Below are 14337 nucleotides of genomic sequence, written 5' to 3' on the forward strand. Positions count from 1 at the left end.
GGTGTTATTGGTGATGACGATAACGAAAAAGAAAAAGAAAAAGACGCAACATTGGAAGAGAAAGAGGAAAAGAAAAAGAAGAATCTGAACATGTGAATTTAGAAAAAGAAGAAAGAGAAAGAGAAAAAGAAGGGAAGAAGAAGAATCTGTGTGTCCGAATTTAAAGAAAGAAGAAGAAGAAAAAAGAGAAGGAAGAAGAGAAAGAGAAGAAAACAAAAAAGGATAAAGAAAAAAAAAGAAAGAAAAAGAGAAGAAGAAAAAAAGAATGTGTATAATTTAAAAAATTATTATAATAATTTAATTAAATTTAATCAAGTATTTTGTTTAGACGGAGAATTTTATTGATAATCTTAAGACGGTTTCAAACTGTAAGGATAAAACAAAGAAAGTGAGAATTTTGCAAGGCTTATATAATGCATATTTTCCTCTATTGTTGTCGAATTGCACTGCTTGCTGATGAATTTGGACGATGAATCTGCATGCACTACGGAAGCTTCTCTTTTGGTGCGATCCCACGGCCAAGGAAACAAACAACCAATAATTAATGCAAGTAAACACGGTAATAATGATATTATTATTATGCCAATAAATTAAAGAAAACCTATTTTGGCTTTGATGTACTTGCTTTTAGGTTCTGGCTTCGATGAATTTAACAAAATGTATCTACCCGTGTTTGCGTCCAATTCCATCGGGACTGTATAAAGAGTAGTTCTCCAATCATCACTTCGATCGAATTATAATTTATAAGACACCACCAAACACTTTAGGTTTTGTTGGATTGCTTTTGGCTAATGTCATTGAGATACATAGATACTTATATAAATACACAAAAATTTATATATAATTTTATAAAGTATTTAATAATAATGTGTAAAATATATATGTATAAATTAAATATTAATTTTATTTTATGTGTTTTATACATTGTGTCTTATATATTGATAAATTTAAAAATAATTAGGAATAGAAAAGTTAAATTTTGTGCCTTATGTATTGTATTTTCGTGTCTTAACGTTAAGAAAAAACAGTAAATACATATATTTTATGTGTATTTGTGTATTATCGTGTCTATCTAAAACTTCGATTTGGATCCTCTAAATTTTGAATTTTTATTTTAGAGAGTAAAATGTGATCTTCTACCTTGAATGGTTTCTCTCTTATATTTACTCTTAGCCCCACCTATAAAATAAATGGTGAGAGATCACACTTTACTCTCTAAAGTGAAATTCAAACTTTAGAGAATCCAAATCCCTAAAACCTGTCTCAACAAACAAACAATGAACGTAAATTACCGTGTCTAACAATTAATGTTCATGTCTCAACAAAACAAACACAACCTTGTTGAATTAATTATTATAATAAATAGTATACATCATGTTATTAAATAATTACTTTTGGATATTAAATAATTTATTTTTAATTTATTTTTAGATTTTGAATTTTTTATAATAATTTAAATTTATATTTTTTTCTAAAAAAAAATTGTTAATTGATTACAGTTGACTACATCTTATGTTGGTTTTCTAACGAAATTGTTTGATTATTTAGCAAACAAGCTACTATTAATAGATTTTTTATAGAAACAAAATTTAAGAGTCAAGCTATGTGTAAAGCAAAATTAGTTTAGCGAAAATATCTTGTTTAGGAGTTAAACATCAACCTCCAAACAACATTTATGATTCTTGTGTGATAACATGAGTATAGTGATGCTCATAGCTAATTCAGTGTTATGATAAAATTAAGAATTTTCAGTTACACATTCAAATTGTTCGAGACAAGATTAACAAGCGACAATTATATATGTAATACACATCCCAAACAGTGATTAGATAACTGATATTTTAACTAAACTTCTATCAACTTCTAATAAGTTTAGATGCAAGCTCAGAGTGATTCTAAAACCAGTCTTGAGTTTTAGTGAGAGTATAAAGGATAGTTAATTAGCAGTTAATACTTTTAGTGACAGTTAGTAGTTATAACAAATTAGGAAATGTCCTTTTAGTTCTGTTTCTTTACTTTCTTGATTAGCTGAGTGCTATCACTCATGTATATATATATATATAGGTCTCAACTACATTTATTCTCTTCCTTTTTCTCTGGGCTATGCCTAATCTTCATTTTGTTCTTTCTAGCTCAAGAACCTTTCAATATGTTATATCTTTAATTAAGTAATTAATAGAGCTAATTATTAATTTGGTATCCAAAAGATTCAAATATTGATAAAAAGGTCTTTAAAAGATTTTATCGACAAAATAATTTTTGAATAATTTAAAAATGCGACAAAAATACTCAAAAAAATTATATTTTTAATAAGTGAACAAAAACTTTTATATTTAACAAATGACTTATCCATCTGATCTAATTTTTTTTGTCAATATTTGAATGAATATTTAGAAGACACACGTAAAATTCAAAAAAAATCTCTATTTTTTTTAAATTTTAAAAAAAATTGGTTATTCACAATAAAAAAATATTTGACATAAAATTATCAAATTTTAAAAATAATAGATTTCATTTATTTAATAATTGATTGCAAAAAATCGCATCAAAATTTAATCTTTAGAGACTTTCTTTAGAGTATATATTTAATATCAACTATGCTATGTGTATACCAAATTTAACCACCAAAATCAACTATCAGTATAAAATATATATTGGAATACAAATATACATTAAAAATAATTAAATAACACATTTATTTATACACAAATATATTAATGGCTGATTTTTGTGACTAATTTCAGTTTACGCATAGTATTTTTGATTTAATATTTAGTATTTTTTGTTACGTTTTTTTATTTTTCAAAAACTTATTTATTGTTAGGACCTTTTGAAATATTTTTTTCAGCAGTTTATATTTTTTAATATTATTTTAATAGTTTATTCTTAATTAATAATTACTAGTCATTATTTATGTGCATAAATAATTACTAACTGTTGCCACTATAAAATCATTAACAAATCTTTATTTATGTTTTAAATTTACACTAAAATAAAATAAAACTATGGATTGATGGGTGTATGTAGATGTATCTATCAATCCATCATTATATAAAGATTAAGTTTTGCGGTTTTACAGTATATGATACCATATATGTGTTCTAATTATTAAACCAACTAAAAAACAAAAAAAGGTCACATCCACTTTTTCTATATTTTCCCATTCAATTTCTTTTTTTCTTTTTATCAAGTATAACCATGTGAAAGTATAAATTTTTTTAAAGACATTTGTGAATTCTTTTCATAGGTGTTCAATAGTTTTTTCTTGAAAAAAACATGAAATACTTTTATTTGATTTGTTAACAGAATATTAACATCAAATTTTCATTTATTTTAACTTATTTTAGCTATAAGCATATATAGTAAAATTTATATACATTAAAATAAATAAAGTAATTGCGTATATATTTATAAAAAATATTCATTCTCACTGCTTTTATTTTTATTGTCTATCCACCTCAAAGTATTTTTATAAGAAATAATGATTGTACATTTTTCTCGGTTTCAATCTCCAATAACAAACAAACCGTATTCGTTTGTTCCTTCCAAGATGTTGTTAATTAGAATTATGGTATGTATATACTAAATTAATTATTAAAAAATTAATTATTAGCATAAAATATATATTAAAATTATATTAAAAATAAATTAAATTATACATATATTTATATAGAAATATATTAATATAATATTTTTTTAAAAAAATATATGATAAAAATCTAATTAAATTTTTAATTATAAATATTTTTTATTTGTAAAAAAATATTTAATTAATTTTAATATTTTTATTCTAAAAAAATTTAATTATAAAATTAAAAATAATATAAAAATTTAATTAAAAATATAAAAATTTAATTATAAATTTAATAAAATTATAAAAAATTAATAGAAGAATTAATTTTTTATTTATGATAAGTAATCATCACATATTACACATGTTGTTCTCTTTCCCCGTTTGAGAGTTGCTCTTAAAAAAAAGAATAGAAATATTTTGATAGCAGCAAATTTAGAACCTATTTATTTATTTTTCCTGAATGCGAATATACAATATATATATAAATTTATATAATTTTTTTATGTTTTTAAATTAAAATACATAATTTTTATTTTATTAATAAATATATAAAAGAGTACTTAAAAAGTACTACTGTATTTATAATTAATTATAAAAATATCATATTTATTTTTCTATAACATCCATTAGTGTATTCTAACAATAAATATACATATAGAGGAATATTCAAAGACTACTGTATTTATAATTAATTAAAGAAGACGATATTTCTATATTTCTTTATACTATTCATTAACATCACCCTTTCCTCTTTCCTCTATAAATACTTCTTCCGATATTCCCTCCACCGTCCATTTTGTGTTTTCCTTCTCTCTCGTATCTTCTCTCCTTTCTTCAAGCATTTTCTCGGGTCGGATCCTTTATTTGGAGCATCTGCCAAAGGAGAAAATGCCAGCATCCACAGCAGCAAGACTTGTCTTTTGCCGCCGATCATCTTCTTGGCCACAGCACCAACTTTTCCGTAGGGCACTTTCTCAGCGGGCCACGAAAACGAAAGATGCCCCTACAGCATCAGCAGTGGTATCTCCGTCGGAATTGCCGCCGTTCGATTATGTGCCGCAGCCGTATACCGGGCCTTCCTCGGACGAAATTCTGGCGAAGCGTCGGGAGTACCTCAGCCCTTCCATTATGCACCTTTACAAGACTCCGGTGAGCACACACCGCACCGCACCTGATCATTTTTTCCACCTCTATAACTAATTTTTTTCATTGGGCGTGGATGGTGCAGGTGAATGTAGTGGACGGAAAGATGCAGTACCTGTTTGATGATAAGGGACGGAGGTACCTTGACGCATTCGGGGGAATTGCTACGGTGTGCTGCGGGCATTGCCACCCTGATGTGGTGGCGGCCATAGTGGAACAAACAAAACGGTTGCAGCACTCTACAGTATTGTATCTGAACCATTCCATTGCTGATTTTGCTGAGGCCCTGGCTTCTAAGCTCCCCGGTAATCTAAAGGTGTGTTTTTTTGTTATATAATAATAATTTGTCTTATGATCCGTAGTTAATCTGTTGCCAATCTCATATTCTTCATCGCCTACGTCCTTTGCTACGTCACTTCCACCCTCCCCTTTCCACTACCATCATCTTATCTCCCTCTCCACCCTCCCCCACCGCCGAGGTGAGTTTTTGTGCAAAGATAATAATAATAATAATAATAATAATAATAATAATAATAATAATAATAATAATAGACTTAGTTGTGCTTATTGTGTTCTCTTTAATAATAAGTGATTGTTGTAAGTTGTTAAAACGATAAAAGCAGTTAACTTGATAGCCATAGTAGTTAACTTCTTATTACATTCTTAACATGGAGAAAGACGCCATTGTTTTTTGCTCCCTCTTAACAGGGGTCATCTCCTTTCCCCCTCTCAACAGGGTCATCTCTTTTCTACAGTTGGTAATGACTTACGTTGAATGATGCTGATTGCTGATAATTGATGAGGATATTTTCGGCATTTTAGTTTTACATTTCAAATCAAATCCCATTGCATCTCAATTTACTACTTATTCAGCTGAATCCACCCTCTCTGAACAAGAACCAAAAGTCAATTACAATCCTTCGATTCTTCCTACTCCAATTCACTGTATTTTATTTTTCCTTTTCCTTCCTTTGCTGAATTCAAAACCGTCATAATGGGCATTCGATACCAATTTTCATTAATGTTATTACAACAATCACATAAGAGAATACAATCAGAAAAACTAAATTCATTGTCTTTATTATTTGTGTCGAAAAGGAGGGAGGTTATGGGGATGAGGGATTTATTCGTCCATCTCACCATATATGACGGAATCGTCCAACTCGCAATAGGTGAATATTTAATAGTTATGTTCCTGAATTATTTTGTGTATTTTAAAATTTAAAAAATTAAATATCCAATTTTAAAAGTTATAGAAAATGATTTAGATAATTATTACTTTTTTTTTTTTAGTTTAGCGCCCATTCAAACTCTACCTTCTTTCATATTAGTTATTATTTCAATTCAATTTTTTTATTAGCTAAAATTTGTAAAAATAAAGTTTAATTACTCTTTTAATATCTATAGTTTCACAAAATTTTTAAATAGGTCTCCATATTGTTTTTAATTGAGTCTTTGTACCAATTTTTTTTTTTAATTGAGTTCTTATGTTTTTTTTTTCTTTTTATTTGAGTTTCTATACCAATTTTGTTTAGTTGGATCCCTATACAAGCCAATTACTACCAAGAGAGACCTGATTAAAAAAAAATTAGTGCAGGAACCCAATTAAAAAGAAGAAAAAGATAAGAACCTAATTAAAAATTTCGCAAAACTATAAAACCCAACAGGATAATTAAACTTAAAAATAACCAAAATAACCAATATGATGTTAAGATGATAAATATGACATATTTTAATCATAAAAACTTAGAGTTTAAGTTTTACAGATAATTATAAATTATATATAATTTAAAAACTTATAAACCAAATTACTCTTTAAATTCATTATATAAGTGGATATAAATTAGAGCACCAAATAATATAATTTTTTGGGAGTACTAACTAGTTTTAGTATTTTATATAATTTACATGATATTGGTATTTTTTGGTATTATATTTATGAAATTGAAACATGTTTTATTAATAAATATGAATTAACTTTAAAAAATAAAATTTTGAAACAAAATCTTAAATCATTAATTAAATCACAAGTATCATTATTTGTATATAAAGAAAATAATTATAACAAATTCTGACCTTCTTATTTAACAATAAGGATTATTGAAGAATTAGTATTGTTATTAAAATATTTAACACACTTGGAGAGAAAGTCTTAGGTTTCATCCTAAGATAAAGACATCCAAAGATACATAAATTAATTTTGGTTGGTTCTATAACGAGAGTTATGTAAACAAATGAAATAATATTTAATCTACTTTCTAAACTTACTGACTCTTAATTTAGTTTGTAAAATATAATTATTTTTATGTAGTCTAAAATTTTATAAACATGATTTATATTAATCTTTAGAATAATTTTTTTATATATAAACATTAACAACACATTGATATAAACAGTCATATACCACATTAAAATATGTTCATAAAGTACTGATATAAGTGATTTTTGTATGTTTTATAATTTATTTTTAAATATAAAATATGTTAGTACATAATTTACTAATAGAAAAAATATATAAAATTAATTTTTAATTAGTTAATATTAATTAATTTTTTTTATTTATAAAAGTTTTACTTTTTGAAAATTTAGGGTTATAACTTAGAAACTAAGATTCAAAATTTAAAATTTAAAATTTAAAATAAATAAAATAATTTAAAAGAATATAAAATTCATGTAAAATGAGGTTTATACTTAATTTAATAATAAAAAATACCAATTCAATTTTAGTTTAAAAGATAACAACGTCTGAAGTCTTAACTCTTAAGAGAGTTATCGGGTTTTTACACAACTATCACAGAAGAATGTAAGAATATTTAGAGGCAATTCTGAAATTTGCTTGGTTCTGAAATTCAAATATGAGATTGTATATGATGATGATATGATATGATAATGTTGAATTATTAAATGTAACCCACTAATTTTTTGGCATGACATGAATAAATATATAATACTTGAAGAGCGCAAGAGAAAGACAATAAAGATATGGTTCATGGCAATAAAGATATGGTTCATGATAATTGATAACTGATAGTCGTTAAATAATTTGATTGATTTGACTAAATTTTCATCTAATAGTTCTCAATTATCAACTTCACATGAAGTTGACTACACTCGAGTTTCCACCTTAAAAAAAGGTAAAAACTCAGATGCAGTCGACTTCATGTGAAATTGATAACTGAGAGTAGTTAAATAATTTGACTGATTTGATTAAATTTTCATCTAACTCAACTATCAACTTACACTCGAATTTCCAAAAAAAATACACTAAAGTTAATTCTGATTGAATATGAAAATTTTTCTTGATGATGATTATGTGGAATATATTTAAATATTAGATAAAATGTTTGTTGTTTCAAGTTCTATCGTATTAAAATCTACTATTTCTCAACCTGGCTTGAAGAAAGAGGTTTAAATATTTCAGTGTGTTATATTCAAAGCATAAAATGTCTATATGAAAAAGTCTAAACATCATTCTTCCTTCGTAGTTCACCTTACATATTTAAAAATAAAAAACACTATTTACATATTAAAATTAACTATCAAAACTAATAATTATATATTTATATATAAATACATGTATAATTTATTATATTTTTAATATGTATTTTATAATTTAATAGTTGATTTTAGTAACTAATTTTAGTATATATTTAGTATGATTATTAAAAAAAATATAACAAGATAAATAGGATAATGTTGTCAATATAAGTATAATCTTTGATCATAAATATTAAATTTGAACCCTCTAAAAAAAGAAAGTTAGTAAAATAGTAAAATAAAAAATTAATCACTATTAATTTTATAATTTTTATAAAAATATATGCTCTATTATCTTAATTTAAGAATAGTTAACTGTTCACTTTATCATTTTAACAACTTCATCACGAATTTTGATCCATAAAAGTTTAACACTAACGGAAACTACTGTAAAATGGTTGTAATCTAGAGTTTTTCCCATATTAATAATATATGTTCATTCATATGTTACTATGTTATTAAAAGAGATTTTAAATATGTAAAAGTTCTAATAACTATGTTTGAAGAGGGAAATCTATGTATCAATATTTTGTTACTCGAAATTTAGATAAGTATAACTTTATGCAAACAAAAGTGATTAATTATCTGATTTTACAGTTAAATTTCGTAACCTTGGGATTATATATATATATATATATATATATATATGCTGAAGAAAGATGATTTTTTACGTCAAAATCGATAAGTATTGTCCAGTTTTAAATATAAAAACTAGTTACGATAACTGAAGTAACACAAATAAATTAAAATAGCAGTGCTCTGTTTTTGGCCAAATAGATACACCTTGTTTTAATCAGGGAGCATATAGTACGTTAAATTGGAATCTTAAATAAATTACTTTAATTTATTAGTCTTAATAAAAAGACTATGATAGATGCAAAGCGTGGCATACTTAAGATGATATCGATGCCAACTACTAGTTCCATGGCACATAAACAATGTCTATGTCATTTTCAAGTAACCACACTCTGCATTGTTATATTTTTAGCAGAGAAAAACAGAAAAGTCTACATCCACTTATGTCCATATATAAACCTATTTTATATATTAAAACATAAATAATTGAGTTTCAATAATATATCCTTCATTATTATAAAAAAAGACTCTGTATAATAATCTTTTAAGTTATTATTATATACAGTAATTCAGCTACCAATCAATTATTATGTATAAAAATATATATTTTATAAAAAATTTATTAAATAATTTTGATTACTGCAAGTCTGATTATTTTGTTATTGCAGATTTGATTATTTTGACAACTGATTATTAGTTAAGAAAAAATATGTAAATCACTATATATAAATACACATCTACATAATAACTAATTTAGTTGCTAATTTTTTATATACATATAGTACGTTTTTTATATACTATAATAATAATAACACACTATTCTATGTTTGTATACAACTTTTACAATTAACATGCATGTATCAAAATTAAGTATTTTAAAATTGTATTGCACATCATTTTTATTCTCATAACTACCAACCACAGAATATCCGAATTGATTCAGTGGATAACCACGGGAGATATGCATGCTTGAAGATAAGATGCTGAATTAAACAAGAATAATTTTTTATGATAAAACATGATTGAATTTGTGTTTGTGTGTTGTTATTGCACAGGTTGCGTTTTTCACAAATTCCGGAACAGAAGCAAACGAATTAGCAATACTGATAGCAAAGATGTACACGGGGTGCCATGACGTAATATCTCTAAGAAACTCTTATCATGGGAATGCAACTGGGACCATGGCAGCCACAGCTCAAAGCATTTGGAAATTCAATGTTGTGCAGGTAAACTACTATTTACTTAGTGTGGACCCCCCTTTAACAAATCTTGGCGTATTGTTAGTTTTGAAACAGAGTTGAGGATATGCAATCCTTGCTTCCAACAATAGTATATAGTTTGTTTAGATAGCAAAAGTATTTCTCAACCTTGCACTTCAATTCACATGGGAATACATTAGTTTGATTAATTATCATGATGTAAAAAAAGTTTGATTCTTCTGATAGATTTCATAAATCTATTTAGCTATTTTAATAGTTGATTGTTTTATTGAGAAAATATATAACATAGTATATATAGAGATATTATTTTTTGTCATCACTTAGCCATCTACTCAATTTTTTGAATTTAGTTCTTTTAGTCTAATAATCCAACAATATACTTTATTATATACTTTTAAATATTGATGGTTAACTGATGACCAAAAAATATAAATTCTGATGATTCTCTAACATTGCTGGTGTATACATGTTTTGTCCTTACAAGTTGTTTTATGGGTGAGGATGTACAGAGTGGTGTCCATCACGCTATAAATCCAGACCCTTACAGAGGCATTTTTGGTTCTGAGGAAGAGAAGTATGCAAGGGATGTCCAAGACATCATCAATTTCGGAACTTCTGGCAATGTTGCCGCCTTCGTGGCCGAGGCCATACAGGTAAACTAGTTTCAATATCAGGCTAAGACTTTGTAGATGCTGAATTCTTATGGCTACTAATTTTTTCATGGTAGGGAGTGGGGGGCATTGTTGAGATGGCTCCTGGTTACTTGCCACTTGCATATGATATGGTTAGAAAAGCTGGGGGTCTTTGTATTGCTGACGAAGTTCAAGCTGGATTTGCACGTGTTGGTAGCCATTTTTGGGGTTTTGAGACCCATGGTGTTGTACCTGACATTGTCACCGTTGCAAAGGTATAGACAAATTTTAATTCTGTTTAATGTGGTATCTGAAATTTGTTTATATAATGTAGTTAAATCAATTTGATATATACCATGTAAGTTACATAGGCTAACGAGCTATAACTCAAATGGTATAATCTTTTCGTACTCATCTAGAGGTTGCAGATTCGAGTCTCACTCCAAATTAAAAAAAAAATGGTTACATAAATTCTAACTTGTCCTTTAATAAAAGTAACTATGCTTTGCTTGTTGGGCAGGGTATTGGAAATGGCATTCCCCTTGGTGCTGTAGTAACCACTCCAGAGATTGCAAAGGCATTGACTCAGAGAAATTACTTTAACACCTTTGGTGGCAACCCTGTTTGCACTGCTGCAGGATTGGCTGTTTTGAGAGTAATAGAAAAAGAGAACCTTCAAGAAAATGCATTGCTAGTTGGATCTTATTTGAAGCAAAGGCTTAATTCTCTCCAGGACAAATATGACTGTAAATATTTCATCTCTCAACAATAACCATTTCTTTTCTTTTTCTTTTTCGTTCAGCTATTTCTTATCAATTTTGATTTTTTCTTTTAAACAGTGATTGGTGATGTGAGAGGAAAAGGCTTGATGCTTGGTGTTGAATTTGTTACTGATCGTGAACTTAAAACACCAGCAAAAGATGAAACACTACACTTGTTGGACCAACTTAAAGGTAAAATAAGGTGGAAACTCACGTGTGGTTGACTTCATATGAAATTGTTCGTTGAGAATCGTTAGATAATTTGATGTTTGATTAAATTGTTATGTAATGTCTGTTAACTATCAACTTTACATAAAGATAACTGTATGTGAGTATAATCCCAATCTCAATTAAAAAATTTACTTAATCATGTTGAGTAAGTTTTTTCCATTGATTAGATATTTTTGTGAATTCAAAACCAATATCAGATAAGTTTCATCTTATCAATTAATTATAAAATACACACTTAACAAGTTCTTTTGGTGCAATTACTTCAGAATTAGGCGTGCTAGTTGGGAAGGGTGGATACTATGGAAATGTCTTCAGAATCACACCTGCATTGTGTTTCACCAAAGAAGATGCAGGTTTAATCTCTTAGCCTCTCTTGTGTTGAAATTGATATTAAAAGAAAGAAAGAAAGTTTTTTTTTTTCTATAATATTTAGCTTAAAACTCGTGCATTTTTGTGGGTGCAGACTTCCTTGTGGATGCAATGGACTACTCACTATCTAGAATCTGAGGGTTTAAATAAGATCCAAATTGTAAATAAATGTTTTATTTTCATCTCATCATGATAAATAGTGACACTGTTATCATATCAAAATCTCTCTCAGAAATAAAGTTTAAGAAGTTTATAGTTGCAGGTTTATAAAAAGGTTTAATTATTTTGTATGCCTTTATAGATTCATCAAATTTATAATTAAGTCTTTATAATTTTTTTTTAATTAGGTCTTTACACTATTCTTAATTTTATAATTAGGCCATTCTTAAAATAAAAAATATTAGAGTTAATAAAATATTTTTCTACAAATTGAAGATATGCAGCAACTTTCACGACAATTAGCACCTAAAACATCATAGGGAGATAAATGGTTTCTGTCGAATACTCTATTATCACTTTTCCGATGATGAATGCCTAAAAGGGAGAAATGAGTGTTTTGAGGTGAATACATAAGGTACCAATTAGGGTGTGTGTGGTTCAAAGATTAAATTTTATTACTAGGAATGTTATTCCTAGGAATATAATACCTAGGAATAAGATTACTTGGAATAGAAGATATCTATGTTTGTTTATAAAATTTAATGTCTTGGAATGTTATGTAATAATCCTAGGAATGAATAAATTTTTGTTTGGTTGAGTTTAAATTTTTTGGTCATATTATGTAATATGTCAAAATTACCCTTACTCATTCAAATTAAATTATTAATGACTAAAAATTAAATATAAAGCTAATTAAATATTATTTTTTACATTGTTTTTTTTAATTTACAAAATATCTCTAATAATAAATTTACTAAAATACCCCTAATAATAAATATGTTTAGCTAAAATTATTATTGATTCTAATTTTTTTTAGAATTTACTAAAATATCCCTAATATCAAATACCTTTAGCTAAAATTATTTATTGATTCTAATTTTTTTAAATTTACTAAAATACCTTTAATATTAAATATGTTCAAATAAAATTATTATTGATTCTATTTTTTTAAATTTACTTAAATACCCCCAATATCAAATATGTTTAACTAAAATTATTATTGATTCTATTTTTTTTAAATTTATCAAAATACCCCCAATATCAAATATCTTTACTTAAATTATTATTGATTCTAAATTTCACTTAATAATATGTTTAATTAAAATTATTACTTTTTTTACATTTTGAATTTACAAAAATACTTCTAATAAAAAATTTACTAAAATACCCTTAATAAAAATATGTTTAATTAAAATTATTATCAATTCTAATCTTTTCAAATTTACTAAAATACCCCTAATAACAAATATATTTAATTAAAATTAACATTATCACAATTAAATTCACTAAAAAATATTACTATTATCCAAATGAAAGTTACAAAGAAGTCTCAAAAGTAAAAAATTACTTGCACTAATAAGCATACATGCACAACTCTTATACAAGAACACAAACACATAAACAAAATGAAATCAATGTTACGACAAACAACCTCACATAGAGAAAAATTATTACAATTATCGAGCGTGATGTCTTCTTCTCCATTGGTTCCACATTTCTTGTGCAAGTTGATCTCTCCATCTACCCCAAGCATCACTCGTTTCAATATGGTGGATCGTCTCACCATCTACTCCAAGTATATTTTGATCTTCTATCTCATCAATAGGATCCACAACCATCACTCTTCTAATATGATTATGCAAAAGGCAACAAGCAGTTATAATTCTTCTAATATAAACTATCTGATAACTATGATGACAGTGACAGTTTTAAGTTTTTGGTCTCTAACGTCTGTATCTTATTTGTGTTGGAACAGCAACCAAATACTACCTAACCATGGGGATTTCTTCCATGAGCTACGAGATCATGGACTTACATAAAACAGTAGCAAGCAAATGAATCCAGTGACAAGATATATAGCAGAGAAGTGGACCCACAACCTGAAATAAAAAAGATAATAGGACAATAAATCTCACATAGATCCCAATACCATATTGCAAAGTAAGAAAAGATAAGTGCAGAGTTGATAAACTCTTTTATAAATAAAGTTCAGTTCTCTAAGGCCACAGCTCAATTAAGGCAACACAACACAAGCAACCAGAGGCACTGGTATACTACTAATACTAGTCTAATGAACCCACTCAAATAATAACCATAACCTCATTGAACTCCCATGTCATCATAGGCCTAGCATT

The 14337-nt window shown here is 26.6% G+C and overlaps 1 protein-coding gene across 1 annotated transcript; it reads left to right on the forward strand.

Annotated features, from left to right (window-relative positions):
• The first annotated feature begins 4386 nt into the window (after positions 1-4386).
• Positions 4387-12300, forward strand: LOC130976179 (alanine--glyoxylate aminotransferase 2 homolog 3, mitochondrial-like). Its single transcript, XM_057900959.1, has 9 exons — positions 4387-4723; positions 4803-5033; positions 9886-10056; positions 10560-10703; positions 10778-10957; positions 11203-11428; positions 11522-11635; positions 11941-12027; positions 12138-12300. Exons 1-9 carry the CDS (start codon positions 4463-4465, stop codon positions 12179-12181), a joined length of 1458 nt encoding a protein of 485 aa, XP_057756942.1. The 5' UTR covers positions 4387-4462; the 3' UTR covers positions 12182-12300.
• The last annotated feature ends 2037 nt before the right edge of the window (positions 12301-14337 follow it).

The sequence above is a fragment of the Arachis stenosperma genome, chromosome 4 (genome assembly GCF_014773155.1).
Source record: "Arachis stenosperma cultivar V10309 chromosome 4, arast.V10309.gnm1.PFL2, whole genome shotgun sequence".
Classification (NCBI taxonomy): domain Eukaryota; kingdom Viridiplantae; phylum Streptophyta; class Magnoliopsida; order Fabales; family Fabaceae; genus Arachis; species Arachis stenosperma.

What these genes read in the sequence shown, in the direction of transcription:
- LOC130976179 (XM_057900959.1), top strand. Translation starts at nt 4,463, where the DNA reads ATGCCAGCATCCACAGCAGCAAGACTTGTCTTTTGCCGCCGATCATCT. An exon ending in ACATTGTCACCGTTGCAAAG is followed by an intron (nt 10,958 to 11,202) that starts GTATAGACAAAT and finishes CTTGTTGGGCAG; the next exon opens with GGTATTGGAAATGGCATTCC. An exon ending in CTTGTTGGACCAACTTAAAG is followed by an intron (nt 11,636 to 11,940) that starts GTAAAATAAGGT and finishes CAATTACTTCAG; the next exon opens with AATTAGGCGTGCTAGTTGGG.